The sequence below is a fragment of the Prinia subflava genome, chromosome 1 (assembly GCF_021018805.1).
Source record: "Prinia subflava isolate CZ2003 ecotype Zambia chromosome 1, Cam_Psub_1.2, whole genome shotgun sequence".
In the NCBI taxonomy this organism is placed as follows: domain Eukaryota; kingdom Metazoa; phylum Chordata; class Aves; order Passeriformes; family Cisticolidae; genus Prinia; species Prinia subflava.
Window position 1 is genome coordinate 2,194,064 of NC_086247.1, and position 15,195 is coordinate 2,209,258.

Here is a 15,195-nt window from a genome sequence, read left to right on the forward strand (position 1 = left end):
TCTGGCCCCAGGTACTCCTGCATCAAAACTGCTGCTTCCTGTCCTTTAGGGAGATGCCCCTTTCCAGTAGGAATGCTGGGATCCTGCCATGAGAATCTCTCACTGAGCTGCTCTGACAATTAATTACCCTTTCAGTCAAAGCTCATGGCCTGTTACAATCAATGCAATCTGACTGCAAACATCACAAAGGCCATTGATTCCCCACCAGCAATTTCACCAGGCCCTTCATCTCAGACTGAGGAAGAAAGAAGAAATGGGGGACAGGCCTTTCTTTTGGTCTCTGTATAGTCTGAGAGGCAGACAGCAACATTCCCACTTGGAAGTGTTCCGTGCAGCTTATTTTTCACATCCAAACCCAGGTTTTCATCTGCCCTACAGCTCACCCACCCTCCATTCAGCTTCTTCACTGTGCAGGAGGGTGAGATTTGGGTAAAGCTCTGACAGAGGCAGACACATCTCTATTTATTTTTTTTTTAATTTCCAGTGGTGTGCAGGCTTCCCAGAGATAAAGGGTAGGAAACCTCTGCAGCATCCTCAGTACTCAACAACTTAATGGACTTGAGACTCTGGTATCAGTTTTTGCTACCAAACAGTTTCTCTTTTCCTCTTGTAGCTCTATGGCAATAAAAAGACGAAACCACCAAGGCAAGGCTGGTGGGATTGGCCAAATATTCACTGAAACCAACACGGCTGCACTGGATTCTGCAACAGTTAAATCAAGACCTTGCCTTGTACCTGAGTCTAGGGTAGGATTTTATTTGATTATAACCCTTTGTAGCATTCAGATCTCTGACAAAGGACATGGAAGCCATTCCCAAACCCCAAAATTCCAAAATTCTGCCTCATTCAAAGGAAAGCATGAGGGGTCTGGGGTACATACCAGGACACCTTCTGTCATTGCACTGCTTGTACTCCTCCTTGGGACCCTGGCAAGTCTCTCCACCGAAGAAGGGGCCGTAGCACACCCGGTCACGTCTCTGAGTGCCGCCTCCACACGTGGCGGTGCAGCTGCCCCACACTCCCCAGGCCTGCCACTTCCCATCCACTGCAAACAAAAAAATAAAAAGAGGAAAAAGAGGAGAAACAGCCTGTTATGTCCCAAACATCATCTGCAACAGAAGGAATCAAGATCCAAAGGTGAGCAGAGGGTGAGTAGGGCAGGGTTTGGTAGGAAGGGAGGTCTCCTGCTTTGGATCTTTGATGCTCAACAGACATTAAATCAGAGTGTTCCTATTCCCATCCCATCAGCCCTTTAATAGTCCAAGGGTGGTTTTGTGTTCCTCCTCAGCACCTCCATGCTCTGCAAAAGCAGCCCTATCTCTTTCCTCGGGCTGAGATTTGGGGCTGTGCTCCTGAACACTCATCCCATGGGCAGGGATTCAACCTGGAAGCCACATCTGCCAGGCCATTTCCAGATGTGGAGTTCCTTGGGAAGGTACAATGCATGTGTGAAAATAGACCTTCCTGGAGAAGGGCTGGCTCTGGATTTAGAGAGCCCAGCAGAGCCCTTGGGCAAAAAACCATGAAGAGACATCAAATAAATCTCCCTCCAGCTGTTTCCATTGCACTGATGCTTCACGTGCCTTGGAAAGAGGTTTGGGATGTTGTCTCATTCCATTGTGTCTTCTCCCAGCATCTTTCCAGATTCAGTGGAAATGTGACTTCTTTTATGTTAACAATGACATTTATCAAAATTCTGCATCTTTTACGTTAACAGTATGTGCTGGTTTTGCATTAATTGATGGCATTTATCAAAGCACCATAAAAATGTTAATTAGCCCTCACAACAAGCCTGCAAGGTAGGGAAACATTCTCCTCTGCTGTACCACAACTACTTGGTGACAGAACTAGAACAGGTCCTAAGTGTGCTCTTTACCATTTGGGCTTTAATTTTGAGTTACCACATCATCTTGGGCTGAATAATTCCTTTTGGGAGGGTGGGAGATCAATGCCTTCTCTGAGAAGTGGACAAAAATTACCAAAGAAGAGGGGCAGCACCAAATCCTGGTGCTGTATTTTGTGATATTTTGTGGAGTGGAAAGCATGACCTGAGTTGCTTTGACAGATAACTTTGAAATGGGTGGGACAAGGTTGTCTTAAAAGGGGTTCTAAAGCCCCTTTTTGTCTTTGAAGGTCTCCCTAACTTGCAAAGAAGGAGTGAGATCCCTAAACATCAAAACCTACTCAAAACCATGCAGGAAAATCCAACACCTTTGTTAAATACTTCAGATAATGGTGCTACCAGAGGGTAAAAGAATTCTCTAAAGAATTGGGTAGACCAGGATGAATTCCAGTAGGAATTAGTATTATTGTTATTGTTATCATTAACATCATAATTATTATTATCATAATTATTTTTACTGTTATTGCTGTCATTATTATGAAGTCACATTTGAGTCAAGTAAGTGACAAATCTTACGTAGACATGAACAAAGGTTTTATTGTGACAGACCTTTTCACTGATAAGGTTTAAAGCTGAGATAGAGTGGAGGATCCCCTGTTTGCTTGAAATATGACTGGTAACGTTGAATTGGTGGGAGGAGATGAACAAAAAGAGAGGAGGGAAGCTGAAGCTGAAGCTGAAGCTGAAGCTGAAGCTGAAGCTGAAGCTGGAGTGGAGGCAAGGGAAGGGTTCCATTGATTTTTTTTTCTTGGGAGTTTTTTAAGCTCATTCTGAAAAGCTGATATCTAAGGTTAGAAAGACACATTCCCTGTGGGCAGTCTCTTGCCTATCTGGGGTCCCCTGAAACATTTGCCAGCAGTGAGTTTTGGCTGGTGTGGTCTGTTGGAAAGATCCAAACCTCCTTACTACTGCACTGGAAAGGGTGCAAGCCTTCCCCAAAATAAACATTTCACTGGGGTTGCAGAGGAACACGAGCCAAGAGAAAGAAGAAGTCATTGATCACCTGTTGGAACCCTGGAAGCTGAGAATTTCAGGCTTTCTGTGCTAACAGGCACTGACCCTACAGAGAACACTACATTTGACCTGAGGCCGTGGAACAGACTTCCAAAATTGACTGATAGCACTGGGATTATGGGTGTGTAGTTGAATAGAAGTGTGTGATATCACAGGGTGGAAAAACTTAAGATTTTAAGGTTTCAGTTACGGTAATATATATAAAGCAAGATGGAGGATTTAGGGCATAGGCTAAGTTCTTCTTTCACCTTCTTTGTGGGTTTGGGTGGTGTATTGTAATTGGGTAGAATAATCTGCATTGTGAACCACAGGTGTTTGGTTATTGGGTTAAAAGTAAAAATAATTTAGGTGTCCTTTCCTAAATGGACAATTTGTGCTTAAAAGACCTTGGAAAGAGACAGAGACAGGGCCATTTTTCACCTTGTTAGCAAGAACTCCCAACTTGTGAGACTGTCCAATAGACAACAATTAATAAACATCTGAGTCCAAACACAAAGACCGCGTCTTTTGAGCGTTTAATCCTGGCTTTAACAGAAGAAGAGAAGATAAAAACACCCCAGAGTCACCCACCTGGGCACTGGCGCAGGAAGCAGTCCCGGGTCTCCACCCAGTGTCCCTGGCACTCGGCCCCGCCGTAGGAGGGCCCGTTGCACTCCCGCGTCCGCTGCTGGGTCCCGTTGGAGCAGGAGGCCGAGCACGAGCTCCAGCTCGACCACTCGTTCCAGTTGCCGTCCACTGAGTGGCCCAAAGAGAGAAAACGAGCGGAATGTGAAAATCTTTCCCTCTGGGAGGAGCCGCGTGGCGAGAGCCTCCGGCCTGTGCCCAAGAGGGAGCGAGGTGGGGAGATCAAACCTGAGCCAGGGCTTGAGGGAGGGCAGAGGTTACCAAAAAAATGTTTGGACAACTGTAGGAATACATCTCCACACCCAAGCAAATGATTCTATTTAAGGAAAAAAGTTTTGGTTTACCTATGAACATACAAGGAAGCCAAGCTAGAAAATTCTGTGCCCTTCTCATCAGCATTGGAGCACAGAGGCACTGGTTGGGTTTTGGAAATGTTTCTCAAAACCTGTAGCTGCTTCTATTGGCAGCAAGCCAAAATAGTCCCTCCTTTATCAGTCTATACTTAAGAACCAGCTCAGAGGTTCTTTGGACTTTTTGAGGTGTCTTAGCAAGGTGTCAGAGGCTTCTCTGACACCTGTGCTCAACTTATTTTTTTTTATTTCTGTATTGCTTGTTATTTTATCTTTTATTAAAACCTTTACTTTACAAAATACATTTGAAGAGCTGTCCCACAAAATTATTTTAAGCCATTTCTCTGCAAGGGCTGGCCACTCAGAGGTGATGGACCTTTGTGGGGTTTATAACATCTGACCCCCCACAAGATTCCATCGGACAAATGTGGCAACAGGGATTTTTGGGACCCTCTCTGCATCCTTCAAAAGCCACAAAGGATGCAAGTGCAGTAACATTTCAATTTTTATGTTCCATACTCTGCATAATACCATAAAAGTTGAAATTGTTGATGCTGCACATCCTGACATGGAAGTCCAAATTAATAACACTGCCAATCACAAGACAACATCACACCAGGGTCATGTTTTCACTGAAAGCTTTGAAGGGATCACTACATTACCATGACATTTCCCATTTGGGGCCATCAGCACTTTTATAAAGGATCCATTTTTCAGCAAAGCAGTGCATGAATCTGTGGAGAGTGAGCTTTCTCAAACATGCAAATGCTTTGTTTTTCATTAAAGCACACCCAGAAACTCGAACCACAGTGTTATTGACAGGAATCCACCATTCCCTGCTGGCTGGGAAATGTGGGAGCAAAGGTGTGCTCCAACAGAAGACTGGGATCAGGGTGAGTGTGTGTGGTCAGTGTACTTCTCTCACAGCTGAATTAACTCTGACAGGCTGGAGATGTTTTACCCAGCAGTGTCTTTGATAATTAAATAGAGGAGGGAGGGACAAGGGGGGTTATGATAGGGATGGGATTGGAGAGAAAAAGGAACACATTATCATGGTATGGACTGAAGCATTCCCAAGTGTGGTGGCTACACCCTAATTGGCCCCTGATCAACACATCCATCACCCAGTCTGCTCTTCCTGGAGCATTTTTCTCATTAACAGTGGTCATCATGCTCTGTTTAGATCTAATTAGCTGCTAGATCTCACTTGGGAAAAACAAGCAGAATCTCTGAAAAGTCTTGAGTTCCGGCTCAAATCACATTGCAACTAATTTTTTTTTGGCTTTGCTTGTTTGTCCAAGAAAAATAAATGCCAACTGGTCCCCTGCAAGGAATTGATCAGCCCTGTGTAATCCCCATTGCAACTGAGCAGCTTTTTGTTTGCAAACTCAGTTAAAAAAATGTTAAAAGCATCCAAATGAGCAACTGTTAACTCAAAGGGGATCATAAGGTGTGCAAAATCAGGCAGGCATAAAGGTACCTCCAAAAGGTGCTTGTTTTTACAATTCAAAAATTTATGTTTTTATTGTGCATAAATGCAAGGCTTCGTGCCGGTGCCTATCAACCCCAGCAAGAGAAAAAGTGAAACATAGTGTTTGACAGGTGATTATTCTTTGGAAATGATTCAAAACTCAACAAAATAGCTCCTACCAGGTATAAATTAGTGTGGCTTTTCTGACTGAAGGTTGTGTTGCTAAATTTTCATGGACTGATCATAAAATCATGGAGTCACAGTGTGGTTTGGGTTGCAAAGGTAAAGTTCATTTAATTCGACTCCCCTGACATGAGCAGGGAAACCTTCCACTACCCCAGGTTGCTCCAAGCCCTGTCCAACTTGGCCTTGAACTGTTCCAGGGATGGGGCAGCCAAAATTTCTCTGGCCTCATCACTCTCATAGGGAAGAATTTCTTAGTAATAATGATGGTGTCTGTCCCTCATTAACATTTCCCTGTGTTGGAAAAGTGAGACTGCATTCACTACATTAAATGTGACATTTACCAAAAAATTGCCTTTATAAAAAAAAACCCCTCTCTGCTGCTGGTGATTGGCAGGTTATCAGGAGTGCAACAATTTGGAGTTGGTAAAATAAAGGAGCCAAATCCATAATTTAGTCATTCAGTGGGGGGACTACAGGTAATGCCCTTGTAGTTATTCACAGGCTGTAATTTCAGAAACATTTTTTTAAAGAAAGGAGAATCAAACGTGGCTGTGTTGTCCCTCCAGCCACCTTGCACTGATAGAAAGTTGCTTCTTGGTCAAGATGCTGAGGGATTCCCATCACAGCCACCACCAAGGACTGTTTGGTGCCATGGTCACACCACAGTGGGAGTCTATCAAAAATGTTAATTGTCTGGTGAAGTCATTGTCTTCCTCCTTTTTTCCCCCTCTTCCAAGGACTTGAGGCTCAGCCTGTGAAACCCACAGCCCAGGAGGAACAAAGGGCCTGTTGTCCCTGCAGCAGAGCTTTTTTATCAGCTGTAGCAATAAATCCCCGGAGCAGGGTGGTAATAAACACTGAGAGTGTCTGGGGTGTCAAACGCCCATTGTTGTGCTTCAGTGATTCCCCCAGTGCCGCTCTCATTTGGCGCTGCCAAGCCTCTGATTGCCTTTGTGGCACTAATTAGAGCTGAAGCCTTGCAGTTGGGCTGCTTGTCTCTTCCACCGCCGTTTTGGTCGCGTATTTATTTGTATTTAAATTAATTATGGATCAATGTTAACTCAGGGTATGCTTTATTGCCCAAGCAACGCCAGCTCTGACTTCTTAAATTTGTCTTTTTATGACAGAGTCAATTTGGTGTCTGGGAGGTTCTTATTCCAAGTAGAGTCTTCTGGACAGCCTCCAAATATCCAAGGATAGTTACTTGGAGTGAAAACTCGATGGGAAATGCCAGGAGGCTTCTCACTGTTTTCACAAAGTTCTCATCCCTCCCACAATCCCTCTCCTCCTCCGGGGACATAATAATGTCTCATAATGATTCTCATTAAACTGGAAAAATGTCAGTTGACATTATCCAGGGATAGGGAGGGAGTTTTGGGGAGCTCGCTTGTGCACAGATCGTGCTCGCCAGGATACCCAGAGATTAAATTAAGGGGGACTCTGTTGTAAACCCAGGGCCTGTCAGAGGGAAGAAGCCTCTGGAGCCTAAATGGATCTCCAGGTGTAAAATAATTTAATCTCAAGGTTCTTTCTGATGTTTGAAAGCAAAACTTAAGGAGAGGTATTTGGAAATGAAATTTAGGGGCAAGGAAAAGGTTAAAAAGATTAAATTTGGCATGGGAGGCCAATAGGAGTCTCAGTCCATGTCACCACCCAGAACAGGATTAGCCACACAGAAAACTTGCGTTTATAGTGAATTAATGCACAGACAAGTAAAACTATTAATTAATTCCAGCACAACAAACCCAGTCAGGCAAAATAACTTTAAACCATTCAGTGGGGAGAACAGGTGAGAAGCTTAAGATAGCCTTGGAAATAGCAGTGGCAGCCAGATCCAACCCCTGTAAGGTGCCCTTTGCAAGAGATCACACAGGGAAAATGTGAACCTGAGCCATCTCCAAGCCAAACAACCCCAGAACGCAGTTTTAGGTTGCTTCTTCAATGAATCCTTTCCTCAGGATCCTCCTTGGGGTAGTTCAGAATTTCACTGGAGTCAGCTCCTGGTTGTGGAAACCTTTGAACCCCTCAGGGGAATCCCCAGAGTTTTGCCCAAGAACAATATACCACAGAGTCTCCACCTAAGCTGAAAGAAAAGACTTCCCCCATGGAGCCTTCCAACACTATGTGATCTACCCCAGTTTGGCTCTCCCCACGTGCCCCGAATTCCTGTGGTTTCTCCTTTCCCTGTTTCCCCATTGGTTGTGGCATCCCTGGTGGCCTGCCCTGTCGCTGTTTGCCACGCTCAAATGACCACACACTGAGACTTGGAAGTTGTGAGAGAAAGCAGAGCAGAGAAAATCTGCCCTTTGTTTATGACATGCTCCTATATCCTTTAAGAAACGTGACCATGGATTGGAGAGTGGAATCCCCACCTCTCAACCACATTGGTCAAAATGATTTTCAAACAACTTCTCTTTGGAGAAGAATGTGAAAACAGTAGTAATATTTACAAAACACGATCTCCTGTTTACATGAAATAGCGTGAGAAGGTGAGAACTACTTTAATATGAACGCTCAGAAAACTAGGAAATCTCATGGTGACACTGCCCCGTGTCCCCTATAGGGCACTGTCCTTTGCCCTGCCCTTTGTGTCACCCCTGTGCCCTCAGACCATTGGTTCCTGATCCCATACTTAACCCTGTGCACACCTTTGATCCGGGTCTTTGTCCCTGATTCCCTTTGGTGTCTTGGAATACACCTTTGCTGGAATTTATCATACAAAAGGCCCCTCTTGCCTCTCTTGGCTGAGCCAGCCGTGGTGTGTGTGGTGTGTGGACTTGGCTGCTTTGCCTGAGTGCCCACCAAAGCAGCCTTTCCAAATGAGATACATAATGGGAAATCGATAGCAGCTCCACCATCTAAATCCCACGTTGCTACAACAGCCCTGGCCGAGGCACGGGAGGGAACCTGAGCTGGGGGGGACCTGCTGGAGGGGAGGTTTCAGATCTGTCACTGTCCCTACCTGGGCAGAGAGCGATGTTGCAGAACTTGGTTTGCTTCTCGGGGCCCTCGCAGGGGTTCCCCCCGAACTGGGGGGGTTTGCAGGTGCGGGTCCGGTCCCTGTAGCCTCTCCCACAGGTGGAGGAGCACAGGCTCCACGGAGACCACTCGTCCCAGGTGCCGTGCACTGCGAGGGAAGCAGGAGAAATGATTTTTTTTTCTTTTCCAGAGGAGGTCTGAGGAAGTGAGGGAGCCCACAGGGCACAGCTTCTTCCCACCCGGAATGAGCAGCGTGTGGGAAGCTGGAGAATAAACCAACCCAAAATGTGCGAGAGGAACATCAAGTAACTTTTATGCTTTGCTATCAACACCAAGTGTCTGCTGCTTTCCAGTCTTTGAAATAAACCGCAATGCACTTTTAGCTGACCTTAATTTTTCAGATCTTTGAGCCAACAGGGCATTTTTTAAAGCAAAAGATGGATTTATCTGGAAAGGAATAAAACCTCACTACCCTTAGGGAGGCATCATCACCATAGCTTTGTCCCTTCTTGCCCTTTTTTTCCTCCCTCTCAACATTTTCTTATCGAATCCTCAAAGACTACAACATTTTAAGGCTTTCAGAAAAGCTGTAGTCTGCCTACTGATTATTATCATAGGTCAGTAACACCTCAGAGGCAAAGTTAGGGAGACTTGGAAGGGTAAAATGGAATGGGAAACATCCTCCAACAGTGCTTAAGACATCACTGGTAGCTTCTGGAATTAGACATTTAATCAATTTTAATCTAATCTAATTAGCCTTCTAATCTATATTAATCTAATCTTCTCCAATCTAATCTAATCTAATCTCGCCAAGTTATTTATGGAATTTTAGTCACTTTAATCTCCAGAGGCCAAATGTTATAAGAATGCACTGATCTCTCTTAAGGGACTTCATCCCTTCCAGCTTTACCAGAGAAGCTAATGCCAAATCAATAACCCTTCAGAAAATGAAGAAACACAAAAAAGCAGGGATTTTTCCAGTCCTTCATCAGTTTTTAACAGCGGCTGGTGCCCCAGTGTCAGGAAAAGGGGGTTCAAAACTAATTATCACCAGGCATCTTGCACAGTAAGAGATAGCCAGAGGAGGAAACACAGGAAAAAACACGGATGGTGCTTTCACCATCACAGAATTGTTTCTGAGCAATGATGTTGCTGGTCAGGAGGAATGAATAACATGCTTACCTTAACAGCAAAATTCTTCAAAGTAATCATAGAAATCATAGAGAGGTTTGGGTTGGAGATGACCTCAAAAATAATCTCCTTCCAACCCCCTGCCATGGGCTGGGACACCTTCCACTACCCCGGGTTGCTCCAAGCCCCATCCAACCTGGCCTTGGACATTTCCAGGGATGGGGCAACCACAGCTTCTCTGGGCAACCTGTGCCTGGGCTCAGCACTCTTACAGGGAAGGATTTTTTCCTAATACTCAATCTAAATCTACTCTTTTTCAATTTGAAGCTATTCCCCCTTGTACTGCCATTCCACACTCTTGTAAAAAGTCCCTCTCCATCTTTCTCCTAGGCTCCAGTCTCCTCAGAATATATTTTTTCACCAAAATTATTCCCAACCTGGATATGCCCCAAAAGGCTCCTTCCTTCAGGTGTGCTGAGTTCATGGACTTTAGATAGCAAGGAATTGTCCACACCCTGCAAAGCAGGTGCCCATCTTGTGCTGCTTGGTCTAGCAAGGGTCTCTGGATGAGGCCTTAAGGCATAAAGAGAAGGAACAGGGAACGAAAAACATCTCCCTCCAAGAATTAGAGAATCATTGAATGGTTTGTAATGGAAGGGAACTGAAAGATCATCTGGTTCCAAGCACTTCCCACTATCCCAGGCTGCTCCAAGCCCCATCCAAGATGGACACTTCCAGGGATGGAGCAGCCACAGCTTCTCTGGGCAACCTGTGCCAGAGCCTCCCAGAAATATCACAGTGGGGCTACCACAGGCAGCCAATCTCCCTCCCCTGCTGGCCACCAGTACCTGGGCACACGGCAGAGTTGTTGCACTGCCTCTGCTCCCGGAGAGGGCCGCTGCACTGGGTGCTGTAGGAAGACGAAACGCAGAACCTGGTCCTGGTCTGCCAGCCCTCCCCGCAGGTGGTCGAGCACACGCTCCACGGGGACCACTCCTCTGCTGCAGGGTCACCTGTGGAGGGTTGGAACACAAGGTGAGGATGTGGCATCCTTGGATCTGTGGGGAAGAAATTTCCGAGCGACGCTTGGCCGGCTGTGAGATCGGTGAGGCCGCGATGTGTCCTGAGGGTGGGGTGACAAGATGGGTGGGAGGGTGTGAGGGCATTGAGGAGAAAATGTGAGAGCTGAGAATGGGCTAAAGGGGTTTTTTGGTTGCTGTGTAGAGCTGTAGTACACACACATGGAAAAAAAAAAAAAAGAAAAAGGATGCTATGGAAGCATCAGGTTGTTGGGAAGGGTAAATTCCGTCACTGAAGGTGGCGTAGCCACTCCAGAACCTTGTGAGCTGGGATAGGGAACCTCCATTTAGAGATTGTACCAACAGTGATTAGACAGAGTAAATGTGTCCATAAATTGTTCACTTTTAAAGGTTCAACCCCTTTTCCTGCCTTCTCACAGCCCCTGCCAGTGCAGGGGGCAGAGGAGGAGCTGACAAAGTAGAAGGTGATGGTGCTTACGAAGGGACAGCTGATGAAATCCCAGAAAGTTTTTTTGGCATATCCTCTGCCTGTGGAGATCTGCTGTGAGAATATGACACAGAACAAGGCTGACTCTTCCAGGGCATCACACAGTCCCTATCAACTGCTTATCTGATGGGGCAGCATTGGAAAAGCAACTAAAAATATCCCATTGATGGGAGTGAAAAGAGCTGAGATTTATTCCCTTTGTCACTAATATCCCTGCTGGAGCTGTTTCAGCAGCCACAACCTCCAAATAAGTCACCCTAAGTGTGAAATGAACAGGGAAAATACCATTTTCCATTTGTTTTCATAGGCAATATTCTACCCTTTGACAAAATGCTTTTCTTCCCCACATGAAAATAAAAAGCTGGCTCTGTTCTATTTAACTAAGCCACGCATTGTTTGGTTTTCAGATTTTTTATGGATTGCAAATAATTACACATAATAAACCTGGAATGTAGAGTTTGGTACGTGTAGAACACAGGCATATGGCAAAAAATAAACACCAGCAGAAAATAAACACAGGGACAACCCCTTCTGGTGACAAATTCTTCAGAAGCTCAGACTGCCCCGTGTCTCATCCCAAGAGGATGCATTTGGCAGACTGTGGGTGATAAGAAGGATCACAGAGCTGGGTGGAACAGGTAAATATGACTCCAAGGGTCATCCGCCCTGGCACCCAGCGCTTGGATGTGCTATCCCACACCACCACCCCATTCCCAAAGAAAGCTGGGCAGAGGATGCTGTACTGAACTGTCCGTCTGCAACATGGAGAAGGAAAGAGAATCCAGCTGGAGATCTCAGTGAGGGTTATAAACTACACAAAAATGTCAGAGCAGGAACTGTGGTGGGGACTCTTAAGGTTGGAGACCACCAAATTTCCCAATAATGCCTAAGAACTGGGCATGTCTGGGTTTTTCCTCAAGGTGGTATTCCATTTATTTATTTTTATATTTTTATATTTCTATATTTTTATATTTCTATATTTCTATATGTCTATATTTCTATATTATTTCTATATTTCTATATTATTTCTATATTTCTACATTTCTATATTTCTATATTTCTATATTTCTATATTTCTATATTTCTATTTTTCTATTTTTCTATTTTTCTATATTTCTATATTTCACTTCTGTTTTTCTATTTTTCTATATTATTTCTATTTTTCTATTTTTCTATTTTTCTATTTTTCTATTTTTCTATTAATTTACTAGTGTTTTCCATGTGCATGTGGAAATGTTTCCATGTGAAATTTCAAGCGTTTGTGGCTCTCATCAATCTGCTCTCAGGGATTTTTGGTAGTTATCTGTGTTGTTTGGTTTGTGTCATGCTTTTCAGCACATCTGCTTCGAATGTCTCCTGTCATTCCGGCAGCTGGGAATTAAAAGCACACCCAGCTGATTAGAGCTTATTGAATTAATATGTGTTGAGGGGGACAAATGTAGAGGAAGACCTGTCCTTGCTGTAAAGTTGACAGAATTTCACTCCTTCATTTATTATTTGGACACAGAAAGAGGTGGAAGTGAGGATCAATCTTTCCCTACCTCTTCTGTGCCATTGCAATGATTATCATGAGATGCAACTGCTGTTGTTCATTAAGCCAAAGTTGCTCAAAACTGTTTTACTTTTGTGAGGTTTTTTTTTTCATTATTTTGCCCAGTTGGTCCCAGTTAGATAAAAGTTATGGACCACTGGTGTCTACCTGGGATGTGTAGGAGACATTGTGTGTTTTGAGGCTTTGGGGCTTCAGGAAAACATCAGTCCCATGTCCTGCTTCACAAGGATCAGATCTCATGGCAGAGAGAGATCTGCATTTCCATGGAAATTTTCCTGTCTTTCCAACATCCAGCAGTGTCACACCCAGAGTCCTGCCATGCTGAAAGCTCACCTCCAGCAAATTACATTCATGGTACCATCACTTCATCATTTGCCATCCAGAGTGTTCCAGACTCCAGCAGATCCCTCTTTGGCCCACAAATCCCAACCATTCCTGCTCCCTTGCCTGCCTGGATGCTCCATGAACCAGTGGTGCCTTTGCATTTCTCCATCCACCTTGAGCAACCTCCCCAGTTCTGCATCCAGCAGCACCTCAGGGGCAGGCAGCTGGGGGATTTTGGTAGTTAAACATTCCAAATTTGGGTCCCAAAATCTTTCTGGGAGGCCGGAGGTGGGACAGGAGAAGTCTACAGAGACACAGGGGCCTCCCTCAGCAGGAGCTCATGGTTTGGAGAGCCCACCATGCCACCTCAGACCTGGCTGGGGCTTTGCAATCTCCATATTCAGACAAGAGCTACTGTGTCACTGGATGAACGGATGGCATCTCTGAACCAAATCCCACCTCTCTTGCCTCTTTCCTCTTTATTATTTCTGTCTTTTGCTCTTTCATAGCAGAAATAGCTGTGCTTAAAGGCAAATCTCCTCAATTATCGTCCCTCACATTGCACGAATCCCTGGCTTTTAAACCCATAATACAGTTTATTTTCTAAGTGCTGGTGGCTCCCTTGGGCTTGGTGTCATTCTGAACCAAGCGATTCATCTCAGTCCATTGGGACATTACATCCAGCCTAGTCTCAAACCTTGCACAAGTTTAACTAATTTTCAAACCAAGCGAGACCCAGTTCTGAGACACACTCAGGCATGAGACAAATCCACTCTTGAGAGTGCCCATCATCAAAACTATGAGTGAGAAGAATTTCTGCACTCCTGTGGGTCAAATGGCAGCAAAATGCAAATTACTGAGTGAAGTATATTGCAATTATTCATCCCAGAAGTGGATTCTGACTCTGGTTTTTGATATAATGCAAGATGTCTACCATGCTCATTGGGTTTGAAAGCTGCCTAGTCCAGCTCAGTGTTGTTTTACAATTTAACCTGCCAGAGATTATGGAATCATGGAATGGTTGGGCTGGAAGGAACGTTAAAGATATCTTGTTTCAACCCCCTGCAATGGGCAGGACACCACCCACTATCCCAGGTTGCTCCAAACCCCATTCAACCTGCCCTTGAACACTTCCAGGGATGGGGCATCTCTGGACAACCTCTGCCGGGGTCTCACCACCCTCATAATGAAGATTTTTGTCCTAATATAAAATTAAATCTACCCTCCTTCTGCTTAAATCCATTGCCCCTTGTCCTGTCACTCCATGCCCTTGTCCAAAGTCCCTCTCCAGTTCTCTTGGAGAATCTTTAGGCACTGGAAGAGTCTCTAAGTTCTCCCCAGAGCCTTTGCTTCTCCAGGCTGAGCAGCCCAAACTCTTTCAGCCTGTGTTCATAGCAGAGTGGCTCCAGCCAAATTTGTCTTCCTCCCCCAGAGGAGAAGGGGCCAAGCCCTGCCCTGCATCACCACCAGTGCCTGCAGGCAGCAATCTCAGCAGGATTGACTTTTGATTAGCCCTGTGACGCCCCAGAGTAGCTTGGGGATTAACAGGGGTGTCCCAAAGGATTTTCCAGGGCTCACTACCCCACCTGAAGTGGGAAGATGGCCCTTGCTGCCCCCACAGATCCAGGTGCAGCAGATGGAGAGGACGCAGCAGGTGCTGCAGAATGAGACACGCTGGGTGTCAATCCACAGGGATGTGGCACCGCAATCCAGGATCATTCCAGCTCCTGGCTGCAGCGTCCCCATCAGTGCCTGCAGCTGCTCCAGGACTCTTCTTCCCTCAGCCCTGATGGAGCAGCACATCCCTGCCAGCTCTCTGCCAGGAGCCCTTTCTGTTTTGGGGTCTGTCAGTCTGACATCTCCCCATGTGCCGCTCTGTGCGCATCCTGCTGCTGGCAGAGTCCTCCTGGAAGCAGCCTGGGCTGAGCCAGGACCAGGAGCCCATGCCAGGGACCTGCTGGGCTGGATCTGTCTCCTGTGCTGCTGCTGGGAGAGGCACGTGGCAGCCAGCAGCACCCTGGCTGAGAGCACAGCCCTGCCACAGCCTGGGGGCCAACAGGACCTGGACACCAGAGATGTGAAGGGCTGGCAGGAGAAAATGCTGTTCTTCAGCTGGGCAAGGCCGACCCCTCAT

The 15,195-nt window shown here is 45.6% G+C and overlaps 1 protein-coding gene across 1 annotated transcript in view; it reads right to left on the minus strand.

Annotated features, from left to right (window-relative positions):
- Positions 1–15,195, minus strand: part of ADGRB1 (adhesion G protein-coupled receptor B1) — a 162,668-nt gene that overhangs the window by 137,088 nt on the left and 10,385 nt on the right. The window contains exons 3-6 of the mRNA XM_063405525.1: positions 10,507–10,671; positions 8,502–8,675; positions 3,488–3,652; positions 881–1,045 (exon numbers count right to left, since the gene is read on the minus strand). Coding sequence (XP_063261595.1) covers positions 881–1,045; positions 3,488–3,652; positions 8,502–8,675; positions 10,507–10,671 — 669 coding nt within the window. The remainder of the gene's footprint in view (positions 1–880; positions 1,046–3,487; positions 3,653–8,501; positions 8,676–10,506; positions 10,672–15,195) is intronic.